We start from the raw sequence: 26,204 nt of genomic DNA, 5'->3' as shown, positions 1-26,204 counted from the left end.
CTTTTGGATTGCTTTTGGAAAGAATCATCCTTTCTATGAATGAGGAGCTTTTCAACGCCATTGCAGGAGAGAGAAAGCATAAGATCAATGGATAATCACAGGCTTTGTTGATGAAGAAGGAAACCAAAGCATGTGTCTTATCTGAAATTATAATGCTATGCTAATTCAATCAGGCAGGATCAGCGCAGAAGGAGCCAGAATGATAATTACATCCTTCCATTGATGGAGGCCACAGTCAAACAGGGAATGCTTTGACCACTTGCTTCATTTAGTTTTATAACATCTATGTTTTTATAAGACGACATCCTTGAAAGTTCCTAAAAACCAAGACCTTCAACCCTTAGGTATAACTAACACACACCACATATCACCAGGAATTCCCTTCTGCCTAACCTCGACCAAAATCCTGATTTAAATTTACAGAACAGCGCATGGCTGACCGGAGAAACATGCATGTTACGACATCTCTGTCAGTCCTACTTCCTTTAAAACTGAAAGGCTAATGTAGAATACTGTATAATGCAGCTCAGAACACTTAGGATTTAGTGTGAAAGGTCTAAGTAAACTAAATATAAAATACATTTAATTTTTATAAATACATTTTTTTAAAATGCAGATGATGGATGTTTTAAAACCTTGTTATCCTGGTTATTCTGTAGACATTCTGAAGACTAGCCATCAATGTTGAGCGATTAATTATTAACCGAAATTAGAACCATATCTGACTTTGGATATAGCCTCTATATGAGTTTACATGTATATAATCAGCTCCTCTTCCCCAGCGACAGAAAACATTTGGCAGCCATGCCTCCCGTTACTGATAATGGAGGAAGCATTAAACCACACATGGCAGAAGAGGTGTTTGGTTAGGGTTTTACTTATTTAAAGAATTGATCAACACTAGACTTAGTTGTCCATTATGGGGACCCAAATTGGACATTATAAATAAATAAATATACAAATGTAAAAAACAAAAATGCGAGAGATAAATTGAAAAAAAAGAAAAAGTAAATAAATTCATAATGTCATTTGCTCCATTTATTGTAGGAATAGACTAAAAGTGTAGAAATAAATGTGGGGAGAGGATGGTTGTGGAAATAAGTAAATGTGGAGATAAATAGCAGAAATATACAGCATTCTTCATTTTTATTTATTTTTTTATAAATTCACTTTAAATGAACACGCACATTTGATTTCGTGTATTCATTCACGTCCTGTGTCCTTCTCAGGCTCCCGTAGTGTGCGAGAAGACTACACCTGTATTGAACGCTATGCAACGCACTGATTGTATTGTGGCGTGAGGTGTTTACGTAAACCTTCTCACTTGGGCTACTTTTATTTTGAAGCCTAGAGCCGAGGCTTCCGGTGTGTGCCCGTCTGAGCCTGCGCGACTTCACGCACGTCGGGCGCGATGGTGTATGTCGATGTGAGCGCTGGCGTCTCCCTGTCAGACGAGCGTGTGTGGAGGCCGACCCGTGACAGCGCGACTGTTGGAGGGCAAAGTTTACCTCGGAGCCTGTATATCCAGCTCTTACCTCCCGCGGAGGGGACACACGGGCGGGCTGCGGCTGCACGGGGAGCAGTGAGACGCTGAGCCGGTGCGCGGGGGTGATACGTATGCAGCATGTAGCCCGGACCGGGGGACGACCGCTGTGTGGTGCGTATGTCTAATATCGGAATCCGGTGAACCAGTGTGTTGCGCAAGGGGAGAAGGGTCGCGTTAATCTGAGTGACTGTCACCCTTTTCTGGTCTCCATGGTGGTTGCGTTGCAGCTCGTGGACCGCCGTCTGCCGCACTGATCCGAGCCCCCGGTGACCCGCCGGAGCCATGGGTGGGAGTCTGGGCTGCCACCGCTCCATCCCCAAGGACCCCACGGACTTCAGCTGCGGCAAGCGCAAATTCAGCGCCGCGTGCAACTTCGGCCACATCCTGGTGAACCAGGAGCGGCTGAACATCAACACGGCCACCGAGGAGGAGCTCATGACCCTGCCGGGAGTCAACCGCACTGTTGCGCAGAACATCGTGGAATACCGGGACTGCATCGGGGGGTTTAAAAAGGTGGAGGACCTGGCTCTGGTCAGCGGGATCGGGGCCACCAAGCTGGAGGTGATCAAACTGGAAATATGCGTCTCCAGCAGGACCAGCTCGTCCCAGCACTCCCCGTCCTCCCTGCGCAAAGATCTAGATCACCAGTCCTGCACCGGGATGAACATTAACACGGCCACGCTGGCGCAGCTCATGAGCATCCGAGGCATCACGGAGAAGATAGCCAAGAACATCGCGGCGTACCGGGCGGAGCACGGCCCGTTCAAAACCATCGAGGACCTGGTGCGGGTCAACCACATCAACAGCTCCCTGCTTGACAAAATCCGCTTCCAAGTGTTTGTGGAGCGCTCCAGGGCGCCGTCCACCAACACCAACGGAGGGCTCACCTGCACCACCAAGTCCCACCCGAGCCCGACTTCATTCAGTCTCATGAGCGACGACCTGGACCTGCCGCCCGGTGGGCCGACCCAGATCATCTCCGTGCGGCCCAACGTGGAGCCCCCGCCCGGCCTGCGCGACGGGAAGCCCGTGGTGCGCCTGGCCACCTGGAGCCTGCAGGGCTGCTCCTGCGATAAGGCCAACAACCCCGGGGTCAAGGAGGTGGTGTGCATGACCCTGCTGGAGAACGAGTGAGTAAAACTTCCAGGGCTCACCTGCACTCAGATGTATTATTAAATCACGTATTATTGATGAATAGAAGAAAGTATTAAACACAACAACTCAATAAATATTCTAATAATAATATCCTAATATTAGGAAGAATACTTTAAGGAACTGAGGAATGTAAATCTGGTTGTCAGCCCATGTTGAGCTTGCCGTCTTTAATACTGTGCCGTCAGTCAGGGCCAGTCTTGGTCCCAGTCTTGGTCCAAGTCTCTGCACGGATGCCTTATGCCAGTGCAGACTGTGCCACAGCAGTGCCGTCCAGAAGCCACACCTGGGCCAGATCCGGCTTGTAGAGTATTCCCGAGTATTAGAGTGGACTCACAAATAAAGCACAACATTGACCTGAAGTTCCTGGATTGTTACCTCACCTCAGGAGGGGCCCCCAAAAACACATTTATTTACCCTGGGACCCACTACCAGGTTTTATTCTACAATGTCTTCACAGACTTAAAAATTAACTTTGCAGTTAAGCATTGAAGTTAGAAGGCTCAGCTAAAACTAGCTTTAATAGAAAAAGTGCAAATATGAAAAAAAAAGACAGAGTACATATTACTTAATAATATACTTAATTTTAATGGCAAAAAAATGGTCAGACTGAGCAGTATTCAATTTTGCGTGTTCGGGGGCCCACCTCCTTTTTTTTTTTTTATACCCAGTAAGCTCCAGCCTGCACATGACGCAGCTGTTTCGTTTTGCTTCGAGTTTGACGCCACGTCTCCGACTCTTTGATTCACGGCATTGCTGTCTGACAAGGTCTCGCCGGTAAAGAAAATGGACGAAGGGCAGAGAGTCGTGACGTTGTTGTCCCTTTTGCCCCGAGTGCAACATTTGCACAGATAGCAGGGAAACAGGGCCCCTGTGAATCCGGGTTGATCTGCCCAGATAAACTCCCCGGAGTCGTGGTTCAGTGTCAGGTCCCAAAGTCAATGAATAACGAGATTAATTCAGTGGGACTCTACGTGCGTTTGCGTGACAACAAGCTGCTCAGCTCACCTTGTCTGAAAGCTCTTTTAGCTTTAGGCCTGAGATGGCTCAGCATGGAATGACAAACCACATATTTACTTTGTTCTGATCACATGGCTGCTCAAATGGTCACGGTGTTCCTCAGTTTTTCTTTGTTTACACTGCTGGAGCAGGGTGTGACCAGACTTTCTCAATGTCTGTTGGCACCAGGTTACACTGGCTGGGTTTGCCAGATGAAGTGCCTGGAGCTGACCTGCTTGGGGGGGGGGGGGGCGTGGAGGGCATTCCTGCAGTGCATGTTCTTCCATCTGAAACTGTCGCTGCCAGTAAAAATAGTATCTTCTGTAATGCAGCCATCATATGATCCATCCTAGCATCTAAACAATCTTTTCTCTGTGAATGGAAAGGCCGCCACACCAAACTCTGTTTGAAAATCTGCCATTTTACTTTGCTTAAAAGAAAACATTCATTGAACATGACCGCCTCTGTTCATCAGTTCATCACCAATTCATATGTCTGAGACACCAAGCAGACCTTATTGTGATTTCAATTTGTATACCTGCGTTTCATATAATCCCGACAACCTGAACTGTCATGGGCTGTAGAAAAGATTGAAATTATAAGCCTTATTGGTCAGGTTCTACACGGTGGCAGAGTTGGCCCAGCAGCGTGAAACTGGTTGGCTTTCTTTGTGTCTCTGCTATGTCCTTTGCAGTAAAACGGAACGTAGATGCATGTTGACGTCCAGGTAGCCTTTGGTTGTAGTCTTTGCCGTTTGTTTACATGCAACTTTAACAGAAGGCTCGAGGCAACGAGCGGTGATATGAGGCGACCTGAAGCCTTGTTTCTGGCGGCGGTATCGTAACCTCCCGAACCAGACAATCCAACACCCATGCCCCACTTTATGCGGCATTTGGTCCGGTGTTGGAAGCATACTGAGGCCTTAAGACGATGCCGTTTTGGGGGGCTTTTGTTGGTGTTAGTTTTTTAAAGCTGACTTGGTGTGTCAGGACCCTCAAAGTTTCAGTATGCTCCAGTAGGCGATCGCATTACATACCATTTCTTCCTCTCCGCCATGACTCGTTCTTGCTGCAAGTTTCCAGCAGCGTCGTCACATGAGTTTGGCGTCATTGTTTTGCAATACACAGCTGTCCGAAAAACATGCCGGCATCGATATAAGGAATTTATAAGCTTGGAGGCATGCAATTCCAACGGATCGGACAATTTGGAACCGGTTTTCGATTCCCATCCCGAGCTTGTACACGTGACAAGCGATGGAAGTAGTTGTGTGAAGAATAAAAAAAAAAAAAAACACACCTGGACGTAATTGATGAGTTGCAAAAATTGCTGGTTGCTGTTGCTTTGAAGCATACTGAGGCCTTTACGACTCTAGCTAGCCACAGGCTCGCTGATAAAGAACGAACACACAAAGTGTTCCATTTATTGAAAAGAGTGTGTGACATTTTTTTGTTTGTTGTTTTTCATATAAGAGGATTGCGATCATCCGTGTTTATCAAGCCACCCACAAAGCTCCAGCCCACCCATTGCAAACTGCCTTAGGTAAAGCCAGGAGCCTCACATGACAGGTCCATTTGAACAAGGCGCGTCTATGTTTTGAATAGAGCTGTCTGATTACCTTTAGCGCCATCATATCTGCCTCCCCTTCCCTCCCCTTCCTCTCCTACCAAACCCACCCGCCGTCTTCCAAGTCTCCACCATTTCCCTCGCGCATGCCTCCCACTTCCTGTGTTCCCAGGCCGTGGGTAACAACCCTAATGGCGATATTGTAGGGATCATTGTTATGGAGGAGGAGGCTGCAGGGTAGATACGGCATGTTTGCACAGCGCCTGGGCTCCGCTGTGTGAGCAATCACAAGATCCAGGCTGAGTTTACGCACTTCCTGGCTCTCCTCCAGGCACAAGCAGAGAGCTACTAGAGTTCAGTGAACTCCCGCTTACCAAAGGTGACACAGCAAATTGCGCTCAGCCGCCGCAGCCTCCCGGGCCTGCTGATGTTAGTAATCAGCCAGCCGTTCGTCAGCCTCGCACACTGAAGGGAAGTGAAAGAGGCGCCACTAGCTCTTAACAGCAGGGTTAATATGGATCAAGGTGTAGATGTGAGCTGGCGGAGGCTCACTTGATTGTTGTCAGGACCCTTCTGTTTCTTGTTCAGTCAGGTTTTTAATTTGTGCGATCTGCGTGAAGGAAGATTTTGGTTAGCCTTTCTCTGTCTAAACACAGATACCAAAATCTCCAAAGCTGACTTATTAACAGGTTGCCAGGTATGGTGTCATCGTGGCGTTACCTGCAGCTGGCTATAGAGAGTACTGGGCGGTCGGATAAACTCTTAGTCCACCACATAGCCGTCCCCAGCACCATAAACTGTTGCTTTTATGTTTTTGCTTTCTGTACAGATGAAACATTTCAGAGGTGTTGTGATTTCATACAAGGTCAGTGGAAAGAAGCAATTGGGGCGAAACAAATTCCCTCGTGTCCCGGGGCTTTGTGAAGTCTCTGGTGAGGTTCAAGGTTCTTTATTTGTCCCATGGGTAACACGACTTGGCTGCCGTAGTGCCCTTTATGTTGGTGTCAGCCAGGCCTCCCTCTCACATTTCCAACCCCCCCCCCCCCCCCCGCGCTGGCCTCCCTTCACTGGCTCCCTATACGTTTTTAGAATTGATTGTAAGGTTTGCCTATAAATCATTAAGCGGGGTAGCTCCGACCTATCTCCCTGACCTTTTGCAAACACACATGTTTCGGCAAAGGTTGCTGGGGTCCTCTGACAAGTTGCTTCTGGTTGTTCCAAATATTTCAGTTTGAAACAGAGGAGTTACCTCTGTTACAGTTACCATAATCTACTAGTATTTACAGCTAAATACTCTCTGAGTTCAGTCAGAGGCTGAGGTGAACACACACACACACACACACACACACACACACACACAGTCGGCACATTTGTTGCTAGCTAGCTTTGGGTGGGGGGGCAACATGCTGCACTTGTCTGAAATCACAACCGTTTGAATTTTTGAATCTCCTGTGTTTGCTTTCGGTCGAGAGTGGACTGATTCCTGTAAAACTTTTCTTTGGAAGCTTCAGCTTTTTTTTTTTTTTTTTAAAGGATTCCATGATTCCGATTATGAGACCCCAGTTAAAAAAAGAAATACCAGAAGGAGGCCCCTGGCAAGTATGATGAAGTCATAAATGTGACCTCTCATTACTGTGTCTGTGTCTCTCCCCATTAGAACAGGAGTCAACTTTGTATTGAGAGACCATGCGGGCGGAGTGTGCGTTTCCTGACCTGAACAAGCTGAACCTTGAAGCTAAGGTTAAACAAGGTTGTTCGAGAGTTTGTTTTTTGCGGTGGTGCTGCGACAACCCCCCCCCCCTTCCCACCCTGGTGATGATAGGGGACGGACATCAACACACAGAATGGAGAGTTCCTACTGAAGACCTCATCGAGCAGTCTCGCAGCTGATGGTGTTTTCTTTGGGTGTTTGCGGACTATCTTACCGTCCCGCCTTTCACATTTTCACCATTCCGTCACGTTGTCAGCAGGGGTGGCTTGCTGTGTTTACACTGCAGCCAGTAAAGCCAATTATATGCTAATGAGTTGCTGGTGATATTCCTGGTTCCTTTTGAGTGACGGGCGTACAGATGGCAGCTGCTGTCGTCGCTCTCTAGCTGATTACATTACCGTCTAATCAGATCTGCCTCTGCCCCTTGTTTAGCTCATCATCACTGAGAACCACAAGCTTATAAAAACCACCGGAGAGAGTCCATGAATGGCCGCATTCACGCACAGCATGTCATGCTCTTAATATTCAGAATCATAACCTGTTTCTCAGTTTCGCCCGTTTGAGTTAAAGTCCAACTGAAATTCGATTGCATGTTTTTCTGCTACAGAATAAATGTGTGTGTGTGTGTGTATATATTATATATAAACATATACAGTATATGTGTATGTATATATATATATATATATGTATATATATAAATATAATGGATTTCATCACCATGCTATCATAGGCAGACGGTCACACCAACAGCCATAACACAACAAGAGCCACAGATTTTGAACAACCCAAAATGAGCCTTCCACCTCATGTCTCCTTCTTACAAAGACTCGTCTTGTGTGGCACGTCGGCGTCAACTGGTTGGAAAGTGCACTGCTAACGTCAAAAGAAGCATTTCCAATTGATCCAGCAAAGAACTTTTACTTCTTTTACTTTTATTGAACGATTCCAAGAAATTTGGAAAAATCACATTGGCGTTATTGTTGGCTGTTGGGCTGAGCGGCGAATCACGCGGCAGCATCTCCTGATTGGACCGCTTTCTTCAGTAACGATGGCGGTCAACGCGGAACATGTTTGCTTCCACTCAGAAATGAAAAGCATCATTTGCACAGTTGAGTTTTAGATTTTTCAGTTTGGTTACTTGGCATTTTTATGTTTTTTTCGGTCTGATGGTATTCGTCATAAACCCTGTACTTGGCGGGTGGTGCTGTGCCTGGAGCAGATGCCCTGCTGGGGGCGTGGCTGTATAGTTGTGACATCACAACCTTATTTCCCAACATGTTGAACTTTGTCTTTAACCATGAGGAAAAACTAGCGCTGAGAATGCTGCTGGCATTCCATAATGGCCGCTATTCATTAACCGTGATCTCACTTGTTTACAGTAATTACAAGGAAGCACAAAGCGCCTTCCATTCTTTAGTACCGCAAATTGCATTTCATGCCACTCCCAGACTTAGTAAGTGGCAGAGACTGTGCACATCTGGGCTTACATGTGTGAGGCTGCAAATCTGCCTGTTGACTGCAACGCGCCCAGTGCAGCTGTTGAGACGATGTGTACCCTAACATCTGCGGTCTGTACAGTAGGCCCGGATTATGAGATAGGTCAGGCAGAGTGTTTGGCAGCAGCGCCACACACACACACACACACACACACACACACACTCTTTTTAATCCTTCCGCAGACTATCAGAAACACACACGCATGAAGGTGCCAGGCAGTCACATTTTCAGAGATGTCAGCGTGTAACGTTCAGGCCTCGCCGAGACGGGCGCTGAGGTCACGAGGACGGGGGCGCTGCAAAAGGAGGTCTGTGCTGAGCTGCAGCGGGGTGCCAGGTGCTCATGTGGAAATTTCCACCGGCGCAGCATTTTATTGTGGGTGGACAGTGAGTTAGGGGCATCGCCCAGGAAGCCCTGCCAGCCCCGGAGTCACTTGGGCCAAACACAGAGCTCCCAGCCCCGTTTCTTTTGCTAAACAGCAGCTGATCCGGGCTCGTTTGCCTCCTGCAGCAGCAAATCAAACGGACTCACCGTTAAAGCTAAATGCAACTCCTCTTTAATCAGTGAGATGGGAACAAAAGATACATTACCTTTATAGAAGCACTGGAGAGAGCGAGGAGAACTGTGGGTCGGTGTAAAACACAAAGATTGCTCAGCTGAATACTTCTGATCTGAGAAGTAAACCTTGTGTATCCAACACTCACCCTGTGTAGGCTTTAAAAGGTGGCCCTAAAAAAAATATTTGATATACTGAATCTTTTTTTATTTTGTTGCCTTTTGCATGTCATTAGAGACACGTTCCACCAGTTTAACTGTGTCCTCCGACAGAAAACAAATCACGTTACGCACAATAATGTCAAATACGTGCTTTCACAACATTTTCATCAAGTTTAGGTGGATGTTGGCAAGCTGGAACCTTTCCTCGTTCTAGGGCTTGAAAATCCTCAGAGGCATTATTTATGTCCAAGGTCGTCTCCACTGCTGCCGCTCGTCCCTTCTGATTATGCAACCTTGTGTCTGCCCCCAGATTTGCCTTAATCTGGCAAACGGCGAAGCAGACGCTGCCTTTTTTTGCTCCGCCGTGTTCTGTTTGTGTCTGCACAGCAGCAGCAGCAGCAGCAGCAGCAGCAGACGTGGGGCCCGAGAAATTCACTGCTTTGGGCGACAGGCCCTGTTGTCACGGTGACACAGAAGGATTAGGCTCGATGTCACCGAGTGTGTCTGCAGCCTCTGCTTGTGTTGTTGCACTCGGGCTTGTTTCATTTGTTAAATGCATCATTTGCGTCAGGATTGTACCCTATAGACACAGCACATTATATTGCCCTCTGAAGGCCTGAGGCATCCCTGACTCAGCATTATCCTTCATGCCCTGATGACACTGCTGAACCTCAGGTCAGCTCGGGGCTGCGCTGGAGTTGAATCCCTGCCAGTGGTAGCGGGAGGATCAGGATCTTAGCCAGCGGGAGTGAAGCAGGGTTTCTCTGAGAGTTTCTTTCATTGTGCCGGGGGGGGGGGAATCACACCTACGGGAGAGGAAAGGGGGGCATTGTCTCTGTGACTGCAGGCCTGTTTGTTCTGAAAACAGGATCTGTGGACTCGCTGATCGCGAAGGCGACAACGTTTCTGCCTGTGATCTCGCGGGCTCTCTGTGTTATGTAACGCAAAGGCTGTTTAGTCGGGTGGGGCGGGACGGTCGAGCAGTAGAATCAGATGGTTGATACTGGTGGTTCATGTGCAAATAGGGTTTTAATGGTATTGTTATGTAAGGAGTTGCTGTACCATTTTTTTTTGTTTTGCTCGAGATAATCTAGTCTGAATGTATATTAGGCCAGCATTACAAACTGAACCCAAACACAGGGTTTAGCAGCATATTGCATTGGCTTCCTGCGACACCAAACTTTTGAAAACACAATCAAAGTTACAGCAGTTCAAGCAGCACATGCAGCAATGTGCGGCTGAAACGCAGCGCAAACAAAATCCACATGGCTCCCAGAGGATCAACTGTTTGGACGATTAATAAGCTTTCTTTCTAGCTGCCGTCCTTTTGGCCAGAATGTCCACATTGCAAACAAGATGTCCCCTGGTCTTCGTACCAGAATTTCTAAATGAACTGCTCCCCATGGGACGAATCCTTGTGATTTTATTGATCAAAATCTGTCAGTACGTCATTTGTCCCGTCTGTCACTCCAGCATCTATAACAAATTCAAACAAATTGGAATTTATGACCCCGTCGAAGTTGTTGCTTTTAAAAGTTGTTCTGCTGGACATTCCCTGAGCTTTCCACACATCTACCTCCATTTTCACCTCCGAGCGTCTTTACCCTTCACCTGCTGCACTGGCTGCGGCCTGCTGAATATGCATCAGCAACTGTTTTAATTGATTGTAATTCCAGTCACAGTGAATGGGTGGAGTGGACGAGTTAAGGATTGAGATTTACACACCTAGAACTGGTCCAACATGAGGTCACTTCAGTGTGGTCAACTTAAGTGTATATAATGCCCCTTGATGATATGTCAAGGACTCTCTCCTCAGGCCTTAACTTGTTCAGTACCACTCAAACAACCTCTGGTGTGTTTCCCCGTTTGGCTCGGTTCATTTAGGTTGGCAGAAGCAAACAACCGGACCAGGTCTCGGTACAGAAATCCAAAGGGTTTCTGGCCGTGTTTCCATAAAGGTATTTTTATGCACATTTTGAAATATCACACAAGACATTGAGGTGTTTTTTTGCCTTCGCCGTTAAAGGGTTGATGCTCCAGATGGGAATATGGAAACACCTTTGCCGAATAAGTTCTGATGTAGCGAACCTTTAACTCACACGACTGACCAGCTGCCTTCCGCCGAACCAAATCTGCACTAGCATGAAACATGGCCAATACTAGCGATTCAAACTTGCCCAATAGAAACACATTAGGACAGTTAGATGGCCAAGGCGACTTGTGTTGTTTCCGGTCCCCAACCTCGACTTCTTCTCCTCTTTTTACTGGTGGATTTACAGTCCTGCGTAAAGTATAGCCTCCGACGCGCAGAAGGTGGTCTCCCCGTGGCTGAAGTTTGCCCTTGGATTTGTGTTCCACCTCCTTTTTATGTTCTCCCTCGCAAGTGCTGACTGCTTTACATCACACATGCTGCTGGTTGCTGGTCTCTGAGGCCTCAGTGGAACACCCAGCTAAGTGAATGTGAGTCTGCCCGGAGTGGTAACAGAGCTCCTATAATGCCCGACAGCAGCAGCACTTCACTAATAGCAAAGACTGTTACGCAATGTCATTTTCTGTGTGGCTTATTTCGGATTAGTAGGTTAGAGGTGAATGAGGTCAAAGCATTGCCACCAACTTCGTTTCATTGTGTTGCACCACAGTGAATCAGTCCAGCGTATGGTGCTGCACAGTCGGGGCTGTGTGTGTATTAGCATAATTGTGTAACTCAGTGAAGCAGCAAGTTTTTTTTTTTAGTTTTTTTTCCTTCCCCTGGCTCTAATATAATAAATGGCTGAGATTGAGCTCTGGAAGATTGCGGGTGTCAACTAGCAGGATTTTGGGGGGGAACTTATTTGATTGCCCTCTTATTGCCATGTGAGACCTTCCTTTGCGCGCGGAGGCCATTCGTAAAAAAGACGTTAATCCAAATGAAATAACCGAGGAGTGCTCTCCCCACTTCTGTCACAAACTGCGTTGCAAAGCAGTTCCTCTCCGGAGCCCGGTGAAGGCCGGTGCCCCTCTCGGAGATGTGCTGCTTTTTTTTCTTTGTGCTGACTGCTGGTCTGGCAAAAAATGATTTTAAAGGCAAACAGATAAATGTTTATAGTCTGCCGGCAAAGGCCCCTCCCTCACAGCGCAATAACGTGTTGGCAGATGGAATTTAGGACACCGATCCAAACACTCTCAGAAAGAGTTGAGTTAGAAAGAGTTTAGATCTGCCTCGGGGGAATGTGCTGCAATGTTGTGCTGAGGATCCAGTTTTGGGTTGTGCCACTTCTGTTGCGTCAACACTGTCTTGACTCTCTCTGCGACATGGTATCTCATTACTAAGTGCTGGTTTTAGCATTAGGAAACATTACAGCATATGTCAAACATTGTCTCAACATGCGTAAGGTACGGCAAACCTTTGGGATTGATTTTAAAGGTGTCACTAAAAGCTTTTCTATTCACCTCCATTGCATTGGGGCAAAGGCAGAAATCTCAAATAACCAAATAACGCCGAACCCACCACATCTCCATGGCAGCTGGTCGGCGCTGTTTCTGGTCTCCATGTTTGATGCTCATTTGCTGTTGCGCCTCGGCTCTGCGTGTCCCAGAAAACCATCTATGAATCAAGCAGGCTGGGTAGCACTGACACGTCTTCTCCTTGAATTGTAATGCAATTTGAATGAGTTTATGTGGGTAATGTGATTTTCTGGTCCTTTGTGTTGGTCGAAACTAAAGGCTGAAGGACAGGTTTTTCAGTTTGTTCAAAAAAAACAAAGACATTTCAGGTAATTCAGTGGGTTATTAATGGACTGATTTAAGCATGTCCAAACACGAATAACGCAAATACACTACTCAACCGTCCTTTTTTAAAAAAACTGAAAAGCTGAATTGAATGAAACAAAACAACTGCTCATTTCAGTGCACTCAAGGGTTTCGCGGCTATGGCCTCTCTCTGGCTGTGGTATGACAGGTAGCTCCTGGTGGCTAAAGTTAGCTAACGTTAGCAAACTTGTGCTCGGGTTTGCCGTCACAGTACGCTTTTAAAACACACTTCACCGGGAGTCATGCTTGTTGTTTCCCGCTTGTGGTTTAATTCCTCTCACTCTCAGTCAGGTCACCTAGTAATGATGTCTTTAACCCTTTGAACTTGCATAAAGTCTTATTTTAAAGCAACTATATGAAGCTTTAGAAATTTCTGGCTTTGGCTCCCCCCAGTGGTAGTACCAAAGAAGACAGCGTGGTAGCCCGCACACACACACACACACACACACTGCGGCAATTTTCAGCAGGACTGGATCATTTTTCTACGAACAAAAACGCCACCAGATGCTATAATTTACACAAAGTGGCTTTAAACAGTTTTAATAATGAAAACTCTCCCTCTCTTTCTGTTTCCAGCATCAAGTTACTGGCAGTGCAGGACCTGCTGGAGCGGGAGGCTCTTGATAAGGTAAAGTGGGGCCGGGCACCCCGCCGCTCTATGCCCGGGCCACGCTGGCTTGATTGGGAGGACTTCTGCTGCTGAATTCTGCCTTGATTTGCAGCATCGCAAATGAGATGACTCACCACTCAGGGAAATGCACTCAGAAACTCTCGCTCTGTGTTTCCCATTTATTTAATGTGTTGCTGTTATGCAAATTCTCCCCCCTTTCCTTTCCACTCTGCCTCTCTCTCTCTCTCTCTCTCTCTGTGTGTGTGTGTGTGTGTGTGTGTGTGTGTGTGTCTCCGTCTCCCGAGTGTAAATGTCTTCTATTTCTAGGGTTTAAACTGTGTTAGCGCTCTCTTATGCTTTCATTACTATAAATACAACCAGCGGTTGCTAGGGGCTGCGGGGTGTCCTATTCAGCAGTGATATTCAGGATTCATCTTTGATTCACGTTCTTTTTTTTTTCCTTTTTCTTTTTCTTTTTTTTTAAAGTAAGAAAAAAACAATTGAGCAAACAAAGATGCTGGCACAGTTTGGCTGACAGCTGGGATCTGCGACGGCCAGATTTCTCCAAAGACAAATTACACCGAAACATAAATCAGGACGGAAGCTGTAGCTTTCCAAGTTATTCAGCGTTAAGAGGACGTTTGCACTCTACTGCCTTCTAGTTCGCCATGTTAATCCTGTTCACTCCATTATACGTGCACTGATCTGACGAGAAGAAAATATGAACAGTGAACAAAGATTCTTTTGCACCTGCTAACGTCGTATTTAGAGAGATCTGCCTTGAAATATTAAGCGATTACATTTTACTCTGCTAATCTGGTGGGGCAGTGTTCAGAATTCCAGTATTAAATCTTGTTCAATGTTAAATTTAAAGTTAAAGTAAAGGGGGGGGGGGGAAATCTGTTTTATAAAAACCAGGTTTTATTGTGAGAGCTCTTTTTGGTTAGCATGACATTGCACTCGCCACTATCATTGGAAATGGGAGCCTCAGAAGAACTAGCTCAACTTTTCGGGAAATATGTTCATTCGGCTCTCTTTCTGAGAGTGCAATAAGAAGATTAATATCAATTTCATGTCCGTGTTTCACTCTAAGTCTGGAGCTTTGGGATGCCGTTAACCTAGCTTAGCATAAAGACTGGAAGCAGGGGGAAACAGCTGGGCTGGCTCCGCCCAAAATTCAAGAGATCATCTACCACCTCTCCTCTAACTAATTAACATGTTGTATCTTATTTGTTTAATCTCTGTGAAACTTTGTGGTTTTAGAGGGAGTTAAGCGCTGTAAGAGTTTCTTGACAAACAAGGACCCGAGGCGCCCACTTCTTCGCAGCATCTCCGTTTAGATAGTGATTGCCAGACAGGTTTTGGCCTGTTGGTACTAAACCTGGCAACCTCACTGTGACAACAACATTGTTCTGGCACGCAATACTCCCGATGACCACGAATTGCTTTGGACTGAACCAGGCTGGCTGTTTCCCCCTGTTTCCAGTCTTCATGCCAAGCTAGGCTAACCACGTCCTGAGTTTAATACAGCCTAGGATATAGAGATACTTATCTCTATAAACAAATAATTGCACATGAATGCAGAATCCATAGGCAAAGGGACAAGACTTTGGCATTGGAAGCGTTCTGGTTTCCGTTTTGTAGTCCAAGTAGTATCGCCCAATCACGCTTGTGCGGGCTTCGGTTGCATGCAGGTAAAAAGAGAGCTAAAGAGGCGGAACGCATTAGCCGAAATGCCAATCAACATCAATCTCGGAACCCTAGAGGTTAGCTTTTTATTATTGGCTCATCAGACCGTAAGAAATGATCGGTGCTTGGACGAGGAGGTCTCGGCACCGGGTTTCCGTTATCAAGATGTACACTGGCTATGCCGGAAGCCCCGAGTATTGGCTGTCGCCCCCCCAGAGGTTAAACCGTTGCCAGACGATAGCCGATGGGTTCCGACGTTGGCTAGTTGGTAACTGTCAGTTAACAACCTTGTTAGCTCTGTTGCTAATGACACAATAAATTCACAAAATGTGTCAACAAACCACACCTCTCTTGGGGAGCAGGTTATTCTCCGGCAGAGGAGATCGAATGCAAGTGGATAACACAACAGATATTACATTACAATGGCTCTTTGCCCCCCACCCCCAGAGCAAATACTCCAATTGCAGCGATTCTCTTAAACTGATTTTACCGCGAAGTCTCGTCGTATTAAATGCTGCTGTGGCCGAGAATTAAGACATCAAATTTTGGGACCCCAGTCTGTCGGTATGGGAAAACACTGGATAAAGCCACAAGCAAATCCATGAAGTGTACTTGTACAGTCCGATCGCCCACTCCCTCGCTGAGCAGAGATGTAGGGCGACCGCATTAATAGATGTCAGTGTATCCTTTCAAATGCCAGAGTTCGGCGGTCCGCTCTGAGCAGCGCGATATGTTCCTGTTCAGCCTACACACTTGTTTGCACCCGCGAAATGTCACTTTCTGCGTTGGCTGCCGGAGAGTTCCTCAGCGGAGAAATCAGAGCTCCGTGGAAAGGGAAGTAGGTCTGCGGCAGAGTATTTTGGACGGAGAGAGGGAGGCGGTGGGAGGACGGGTTACCTCTGGACAAGTGGCAGCCCACATTGCAGTGTTTTCACTCCTGCCAGCCTCCCACGCTGATTTTGGGCCTGTTTTTTTTTGTTTTTTTGTTTTTTTTTCCCGTCTCTTCCGTCTTGTCTTAGTCATTAGCGCCCTCTCTTTTCATCCTCCATCCCCGCAGTGTCTCCTCCTGCATGAGGAATGGTTTCCGCTCTCTCTTTCACCTCACTCTACGTTTTATGCCTCATTTTAACATCAGAGGATTTCTTTTTCAGGGCGTGAAAAGGCATAGCGTGAATCAAAGTCTTTAAACAGCTGCATGACTTTGGGTGACAGTAGGTACTTGATTGCTGCAGTGTCTTGCTTGCAGTGTATTAGCTTCCCCCTTCACCTACACATCTATGGAAGAAAAAGCGTGCAAATATATTTTCTACACACTGTAGTTATAAATGACATTATTCAAGAATGTTTGTGCTAAATCTCCATTTGACAGTAGTAAAGCCATCACTTACTCACCAGCATGCTACTACTAAAGAGCTGCCAACCGTACAAGAATGTCATGAGTCAGTTTTTATTAGTGACACATGATGATCTAAACTACATTTCACGGGACTTTATCCCCTACAAGAATAACATTCTTGGCAAACTCTAAATATACATTTGTTGGCACTAAAAATGTCGGATTTATTTTAATGTCAATAAAGAAATAATGTTGCCGATAATTTCATATTAACATTTACCAACATTTAGTGTAATCATATTTTGATAATATAGTAAAGAAAATATACACAATTATATGTATATTGTATATAATGCAAAATTCTTGTTTTACATATAGGAGTTTGGTTTTGGAAACAGTGGAAGGGCATTTTATTGCATTGACCATCAGTTTGACCATTTTATATGCTTCTGCATTTATTTGCAGTACTGATATGGGAAAATATCTTAATCAATATTGTGATTTCAGCCATATTGCCCAGCCTAACTGCATCTTTCGCATGTGCATATATATATATATATATGTCGGTGCAATCTCAAAGACCAGTGATTTCACATCTTAGACCTCCCACTGAAATTATACTAAAAAGGGGGGGGGGGGGGGCTCGTGAGCAGTAAGATGCTCATCTGAAGAGCAGATTCCTCTGGAAAGAGCACAGGGTTACGCTGGGCTATAGTTAGACACTGCGCTCTGTTCTAGGTCGCATTAACTCCTGGAATCTTTGAAGTCCCACACAATGGACTATTGCTAAGTCCGCAGAATAACACAAGACTATCACCCGTGGTCTTTTGAAGGCTGGATATCAGTCAAATATCCAAATCTGGGGAAGATGTAGTGGAGCTAAGCTGCACATTGTGGCAATAACTTACTAATATAGGTGGATATACCCTGCACTCCACTTTGGTGGACATGTTTCCTGGACATCTTGCGATTAGTCACACAGAGAGAAGAGAGAGCGTGCCGGTTTTAGATTGTTGTCCTCTGTCTGTCTGTTCCGTCGCTAAGGAACCCTCTCGCCTGTGGTTAGGTTTCAAACCCACGATTAGTCATACTGTAAAAGGCCTCACCGGTTACTATCAAACAGCCTCTGTGTACATACGATCACTAACATGCAATAAGAAGCCGCAACGATAAGACGTGGCTTAGCTTCCCACCTTATAAATACTTCTATAAAACACACACACACACTCTTCTCCTTGTTGTTGTGTTGTGTTGTGTGGATACTGGCAAACCCCCAGAGACACAGTTATCTGGCAGTCCTCTGAAGGTTCAGTGAGTTCACAGCCGTTTGCTCCTGAATGTCTTCATTTGTCCATCATCCTGCTTTGAAGAAGCAGTTCAGGGTTTTGTTTTGTGTTGTTTTGTTTTGCTCGTTTCTCTTCCGAGTGACCGTGAGCGGTTTTCACCTGGGGAAGTGAAACAAGCTCCAATCACATGATGGATTTATTATTTTTTTTTTGCCTTTTTATTCAAGCCAACTTCACGAGATGCGAGGACAAAACGTACTCGCAACTGTATAGACGCACAAAAACAGGATGGAACATACGGAGACGTCCTGTACTTTATGACCACAAGTCCTCAATTGTCCCCGCTCGCCGCTCCTGTGTTCATCACAGCCACAAAACAAGCAAAGCGATCAATTCAAGCTGGACTAATCAAATTAAGTGAATATAACCAAAGACTCATATTTGGTTCTACTTTGTGTCCTACATAAGAGAAGAACGGTGAGGAGGTTTTACTCGGTCTGTCTGTGCCGTTGATCAACATTCAGTCGAGTAATCACATCATTAAATCCTTGGCAGTGAGAAATGAGCCTGTGCTTCCCCCCCCACTTGTACCTGGTCTAGTCCAGGTGTCACAGTGGGACTCTCCAGCTCTGCCAGGCCCGGGCTCCTTGCCAGGGCCCCGACCGCCTGCTGTCCCCGCACTTTGGTCCTCACAGGCTGAATTATGAGGGTGTTTTTGTGTTTTGGCAAAAGCCGCACTTGGGAGCAATTCATCCTTGTACACTTTACAGGCTGAATGGCCCCCGGGGACTGCAACCGAAAGTAAATCCTGCTTGGGGTTTCCGAACCTCCTGGCAGCCTGAAAATTGCTTTATTATTAATATTATTGGGCCAGGAACAGAATGCAGTCGGCTGTAGTTGATTGTAGCACTGCGAGGTGACCTCGTAGACTTTGTAACAGCGTTAATTAGCGTTATCTAGCTTCGCGCTGCTCTTGGTAAACCGTCATGGGTTCGTGTTTCAGTCCCCATGAGGACAAGATGCACTAACTGGCCGCAGCTAAAGTTGGCCAGTTTTAGCTAAAACAATGTCAAATATATTTGTAGGCACCTCAAAATCGCTATCGTTAGCTCCTCCGTAACTAACTGGAGTAGCCCGACTTCGCTTCGCTTCGCTTGCACTTCCACTTGACGTTGACTTTTTAACATTAACGTGAACAGTGAAAGTTGTCAGGCCAAGGGCAAATGTAAGGACCATGAGACACGCAGGTATTCCTCAGATTCAGATTTCGCCCGTGGAACAACGTATTGTGTTTTCTTTGACATCCCTTCAAACATATGTTCAAATGTCAACAGTGACGTTTAAAGCTACGTTCATATTTGGTCTTTGACACCGACCAGGCTCCGTACGTTTGCTTCCCGAGTGTCTGGAAAAAAATAATAAAACTGCTATGTTTAGTTTGCTCTGCACACCGTGCTTGACGGGGTATTTTTGTCCCGGGGGCACCCTAACCTGACCGTGCGCAACATACTGCGTGTGTTTTATCGCCCATATTCATGATATTCGAGGATTTATATTTGTAATTCTACGAAGCTGCATGGCCAGCAGCTAGACATTTATTATTATATGTATTATTCAAATGTAGCAGATTGTCACTTTAAATATTAATAGGTGTCATGTCAGTGTGGGGCCTCTCATGGTGTTGGGGGGGGGGGGTCATGTATGCATGTGCGTGCGTGCACTAGGTGGGCTTCCTCCGACTCTCCCGGTGTCCTGCGGGGGGAGCCTCTCCGGTTAAATTTAGAGCCAGCGGCGGGGTCAGCCAGAGCAGCAACCTGAGCCGCCACGAGCACGTTCTTCTGCGCAGCCCCCCTCCCCCCCCCCTCGATTTCCTTCCCCTTCTCCAACTTCTCTTATTTCCACACCAACTTACCTTTGCCTGTTCTCCAGTACGTTACGCCACCGCTGCTTTAGCCCTCCCTCGGTGATGTTGACAGGAGAGGCTTCCTCTTTTCTCGCTGTGTTTCCTCTGTGAGGCGAGATGAGGCTATTTGAGTTCACCGAACTCTGTATTGTTTCTCGGCGACTGTTGGGACGATTAAGCAAAACATGTTTTCGCTGACGGCCGATTCGTCTGCCCTCAAGCTTAACAATAAAGCACAACCCTCCGTGTGAACTGGACTTTGTCATATCAGACAGATTAGAAGTGTCCTTGGCACTTGTGGTGCAGTTCTGAATTTTAGCCATACAACAACATTGTTGCTAAAAGAAAAGTCCTTTGGTTAACATTTCACATCATTGAGATGTTTTAGCCCATTGTTGCTGTTTATTACCCCATTACAGAAAACAACCCTAATTTTACCAAGATATTCTCATTGTTAATACCAAGAAATTACTTCCTATTACCGACCTGTAATGTAAAACATGACTGTCTTTTCACTCAAATCTGGTGCCTTATATAGATAAAATAATATCAAATATATATACAGTGCTTAACAAATGTATTAGACCACCTGTCTAATGAGAAAACACAAATATTTTAGAAATCTGTCAAAAACTTGTTTCAAACTAAAAATTGTATTGTTATTTATTAGGCAAATAACAAACTGGAACAACTAAATAGTCCTTATTCACATATATTAACCAAAAAATCTTAATATTCTGTACGACCTCCTTTGGCCCTGATAACAGCTTGCATTCTTTGCAACCACAAAACAAATGTTTCTGTTCAGGAATGCAAGTAAATAACTGTGATTCGGCATCTCAATCAAAAAATAATAATGTGCTTTACTACTTTTTTGTAAAACAGTAAATTTGAGAATTCATGGATAACAACAATAATTCTATTTCAGCATTAAAGATATCATTTTGATTAAAGAGCTTGGCTTGCACATCCTGGTGGATTAACCATTACAGAGACATCAGCAATACTGTTCATTTAACATTACACTGGGTGGTGGTCTAATAATTTTGTTAAGCACTGTATATATATTGATATATACATTATAAATATTCAAATGCAATGTAAATTGAAATGGGTTTGTAAAAAGGAGCTAGCATCTATAGAAGCTAGTGAATTTTAAGTCGGTTAGGCGGCCAATTATTTTTACTGTGCATGTTGCACTGTGAGTGGTGTACACATGGACCGAGTGTCAGGTTCAAATTATTTGCAGTTTTGAATAATCTCTGGTTTACTGAAGATCTAGCTCAAGTCTGAGTAAGTTAAAAGCCTGGAATACACCCATAGGAGCCTATATACCCACCTCCGGGCTAGCTTCTGCTCCGCTAGGCATTGCAATTATAGCAACTAGCATTAGCATTTTTGACATAGTGCTGCCAAAACCTAGTTGACTGTAAGAGAAAGTGCTAACAGAATTGTTGGCTAAACAAATCTCAACTCAAGGACCACTAGCTTTAGCTAACGAAATAATTGTTATATTTTTGTTAAAATTACAAGGTCTTATTTTTTAGTATCTACAGTAGTCATTTAATTTAGATAATAATTTTACCAGAATATCCCAGTATTACATTTTATATTGTAGTATTATATTATATTTTAAGATTTGGACGGTGTAGCTAGGTTATGCTAACGCTACTTTGGATAACTTCTTCACCATTTTAACTGCTAGCTACAATTCATGCGTTTAGTTTAACCCGAATTACAAGTGATTTCTTTACCAGGTTCAATACTTAGCTAAGATCAAAAGAAATGGTGGATCGTCCTCCAAGAGGAGCGAGCGGAACTAAAATTAGCATTTGCATCACTGTCAAATAATGAAGTGCAGCTAACGACAAATCTGTTATCTGTGCATAGTGCTGACAAAATGTCCTCTCTCTGTTTTGTGTTTCAGTTCTGCGTGGAGTTAAACCAAGGAACGCTGTCCAGCGTGCGGAAGTGGAAATGGCCGCGAGGGCTGTGGAAAAGTATTGTGTCTGAAAAACCCACTGGACACTCCAGCAAGGTACGGCATCCGTCACTAACGGCACAGATATGCCTCTTTAGTTGCTTTGGTTTGGACAGAGAACTGCTGCCTTGCTGCTTCAAGTAATTGGTATCATCAGTCCTCGAGTACCCAAATCTGTCAAACCCCAAACTTTTGCCAAGTAGTCCCAAAATGCTAGATATCGATCCTCATAGCAGGTTTATTCTTGCATCAAGAAGTTCGGCGCTTCAGTGTTTCAAAAGGTATCCAGCCCTCCTGGATTTATTTAGCTCAGCACTGCACGTAGATCCCTTAAGGTTCATCTTCACCTTGTCTCAGTGGATATTTTCAGTAGCCAAACAAAAAAAAAAAGTAGCAGTTTGATAGCTGTGACTTAGCCTTGTCACCCGATCTTTCATCTGTAACACATCCCTACGTCTGAAATCAGGCCTTGTGACACGGTGCGCCGCCGTTACCCAGCCGAGAACGACCTCGGGGCTCACACAGCGCTGTAGAAAATAGTCCAATTAAGCCACGATCGAGGAATTCCAGTGAACGGGCTCCTCGCTCACCTCTGTGGTGGGCCGGTAGATGGTCATGTGCAGGATAGCCCCTTTTCACCCTTGACAGGAAGGCAGGTGGGCAGGTGAGGAGATAAATCAGACTCACCTGTGAGCTGGGGGAAGTGGGGGGGGGGGGGGGGAACTAACAAAAGCAGCGTGGTGGAGACAAAGGAGTGAGAGCGGCTGAAGGAGGAGACAGCTGGAGGTTAATCCACAAGTTTCTGGACGCCTCCACTCAAACGAAAGAAAAAAACTTGCTTTTCTAGCGAGCTCCCCGGGTTTTCTCTGCTATTTGATCAGAACTATTTGAAAGTGACAGGTTAGAGTTGTGATTGTTCTTCTTGTCTTCTTGCTTTGGACATTTGGGGCTCTAACCCTACGCTGCATTATACCATGATGAACATTCATGGTTGCTGCTTGAGGTGATGGCCTTGTATATACGTATTAATAAGTGGTAAAATAGCCATTAATAATGGCGTTGAGGCGATTTAAGTAGGGCAGTGCGATAATCTTTAAAAGATATCCGAGTCCATCTCCCATGATCCTCTTTTCCCAGGGAGCGAGCTACTCTGGCTTTCTGTGGGACAGTTCGTCTGGTATTGACGTGAAGGACGCTGCCGTCCTGGAGGCTCCCGTTGTCAATGGCAACGGGAGTCATACCTACCCTGGACTCTACCTGGCTCACTTTTCTGTAAGTAATGTAGCGTTCAGATGAGGTGTGTTTGCTAAAAAACAAACGTATTCACTAATAAAATCAGTTTCTTTTTTTTTTTGATGTTACGTTGAAATAAAGGAAATCATGTGCAGACTGCGTTATATAGGTTGAATGGGCTTTCTCTGCACACGAGACAAAGTCCAAGCATCAGGCTTTTAAAGAATAATTCCAGTTTATTGCAACTTGGATCTTATTTCTTCATCGTTTTGGCCATCATTTCTATTAGTTGTAATAACATTGAACTCACCAAAGATATGGGAATACAGAAGCGAAGTCAGACGGGGCAAGAAAGGCTGTAAACAATGGTTTGACTATTGATAGGAATGGACGGCCCAAACTATGAAAATAAGACCCAAGTTGTAAGAATGTGGACTCATCGCACATCGCTTCATGTATATCCCTGCGTTTTGTTGCTAAAACAGAATCAAATACCTGACCTTTTCCCCCCATTAGGTTGGTTCATATGAGCTGACAGTGGTCAACGTCCACATGCAGGCCACAGCTGCATCAGAAGAGTCCAATGGCAAGAACCACAACACAGACGAAGCCAAGTGCCAGCGCCTCTCCCCCTGCATCCAGGAAACACTCAAAGGTCAGGTTAGACCCGTAACAGTCGCCTCTTCTACACGTCGGTTCCGCGCAACTTGCCCTTAAAGGGACTGATGGATCAAAACTCAAGTGGCCGCGGACAGCAAGTCCCGCGCGTCCTCCGTCTCTGCATGAAGGTGAATTATGAGAGTTTCGTCCTGTTCTCATTGGACTCCTTCCTATCTTTCTCTGCAGGTGAGAAGGAGTTGGTGGTGCTGGGAGACTTTGGCTCCCCTCCTCAGAGCTGCGAGCTGGACATCCTGAGAAAGGAGAAGCTCTGTGCCCTGGTACCATCCGCCCAGTACACCAACATCAGCACCCGCTCACCACAGGGCACCCGCTGTCTGGACAACATCTGGGTGAGCCGCTCCCTCAAGAAGATCTATTCTGGTAGGTACACTGTGTGGTTGTCCTCGGGACAGTGCTAGAATTTGAAGTCATTCACAACAAGTCGAGTCAGACAATCGAGACGAATCGTGTCTCAAGTTATTTGAGACAAATCTACATCAGGTTATTATTCAAGCTCAAGAAAATGCTGGAATGAAAACGAGTCTCCGTGAGGTCTCAAGTTATTCAAGACGAGTCCAAATCCGCTCTGAAGTCAATGAAAACGAGTCTTGGTATTGGTCCATTGGTCCAAGTCTTAAGTCATTCAAGACGAGTCCAAGTCTTAAGTCGTTTAAGATTGTTCAAAGTCAAGTGTCGAGTCAAAGTCATACAAGACAAGGGAAGACTCAAGTCGAGTCACAAGTCTGTAAAAAGCAAATTGCGTGTCAAGATATGAGTCTTGCAGGACTGAAGATGTGGTACCCTCAATGCATAGGCCTGATAATTAAATATCAAGGCCTGCTAGTTGCTGTCCACTTATCGCCTCCTTGTGTCCTTTCCACCGACAGGCCACTGCCTGGTAGTGCGAGAGGGCTTGACCAACCCGTGGATCCCCGACAACTGGTCGTGGGGCGGCGTGGCGTCGGACCACTGCCCCGTGGTGGCCGAGTTCTACGCGGACGTGTCCCCCAAGGAGCTGAGCAGGCCTGGCATGGCAGTGGTGGACAGAGGAGACATCATGCCCAAACACGAGCGGTGACGACATCCGCAGTCACGCCAAAGGACAGCGGTGGGCGTCACCAGACTTTGTCCCGCCTGGATCCTGCTTCGTCTTGTCTTCAGCGTTCAAGAGTCTCCTGATGAATGTGAAGAAGTGCCAAGATTGCCTTTTGGGTTTCAAATGTATCAGTGTATGATAGTAACTGGTAAGTCCTAGAGCCATAACAATGTCCAGACAAAAAAAACAAAACAAAACATATAATGTTCTTTCAAAAGAAATGTGCCAAACATTTTCTATATGTATATAGAATAAAGAGAAATTATTCCAGCTGCGTCTGAGCTCTCATTAATGCAAATAAGCGCCGTATCTAATCAGCATCATCCGTCGCGTCAGTCGGGAGGATGATGCCCTCCCAGCTGAAGAGCTCGTGAAGGCTGCGCTGTTCAATTATGTAAGCCAGGCCTCGGTGTGCTCGTGCGAGCTTCCATCTTCCTCTGTGATGGAAATGAGGTGCCGGGGCAGAGTGCCATCAGAGGACAATGCTGCTGCCTCAACTGCTCATTAAGCCGCTCCACGGCGGCAGAAAAAAACGAAAAACTGAACTCATCGCTCTATCAGTGATTGTAGTGATATGATTAGATCACACATTACAACACAAACAACCTATGGGAAAGACGATATACAGATTTTTTTTTTGGGCCATTTTGAATTCTGAAAGTAGAGAACTGAGATATTCCCGGCTGGCTGGACCGTTTGCTGCATGTCATTCCTATACTCTCTTTCCCCACATTTCCTGTCTTTCTCTGCTACCACGGTCAAATAAAGGCAGAAAATGCCCCCAAAACTGTTTTTTTTTTAATCAGTCTTTAAAAAAAAGAAAACAAAAACAGAAAGTGGTTAAAATGAACTGTGCACAGGTGACTTCACATTTGGTTGAAAGAGAGCATTCTAAAGCCTAATGTAGCAAAGCTAACGTTACCTAAAGCCTAATGTAGCCAAGCTAATGTTACCTAAAGCCTAACCTCGCCAAGCTAACGTTACCTAAAGCTGAATGTAGCCAAGCTAATGTTACCTAAAGCCTAACCTCGCCAAGCTAACGTTACCTAAAGCTGAATGTAGCCAAGCTAATGTTACCTAAAGCCTAACCTCGCCAAGCTAACGTTACCTAAAGCCTAATGTAGCCAAGCTAATGTTACCTAAAGCCTAACCTAGCCTAGCTAATGTTACCTAAAGCCTAATGTAGCCAAGCTAATGTTACCTAAAGCTGAATGTAGCCAGGCTAATGTTACCTAAAGCTGAATGTAGCCAAGCTAATGTTACCTAAAGCCTAACCTAGCCAAGCTAACGTTACCTAAAGCCTAACCTCGCCAAGCTAATGTTACCTAAAGCCTAACGTGGCCAAGCTAACGTTACCTAAAGCCTAATGTAGCCAAGCTAATGTTACCTAAAGCTGAATGTAGCCAAGCTAACGTCACCTAAAGCCTAACCTAGCC

The 26,204-nt window shown here is 45.5% G+C and overlaps 1 protein-coding gene across 1 annotated transcript; it reads left to right on the top strand.

Moving 5' to 3' along the window:
* Window positions 1-1,468: 1,468 nt before the first annotated feature.
* eepd1 (endonuclease/exonuclease/phosphatase family domain containing 1) lies at window positions 1,469-24,991 on the top strand. The gene is made up of 7 exons (XM_070921919.1): window positions 1,469-2,676; window positions 13,551-13,602; window positions 21,726-21,836; window positions 22,917-23,051; window positions 23,529-23,667; window positions 23,859-24,053; window positions 24,560-24,991. The coding sequence occupies exons 1-7, from the start codon at window positions 1,829-1,831 to the stop codon at window positions 24,748-24,750; spliced, it is 1,671 nt and encodes a 556-aa protein (XP_070778020.1). The 5' UTR covers window positions 1,469-1,828; the 3' UTR covers window positions 24,751-24,991.
* The last annotated feature ends 1,213 nt before the right edge of the window (window positions 24,992-26,204 follow it).

This window comes from Enoplosus armatus, chromosome 16 (assembly GCF_043641665.1).
Source record: "Enoplosus armatus isolate fEnoArm2 chromosome 16, fEnoArm2.hap1, whole genome shotgun sequence".
Taxonomy (NCBI): Eukaryota; Metazoa; Chordata; class Actinopteri; order Centrarchiformes; family Enoplosidae; genus Enoplosus; species Enoplosus armatus.
The sequence above is the reverse complement of the archived record's forward strand: the minus strand, read 5'-3'. Positions and strand labels throughout refer to the sequence as shown.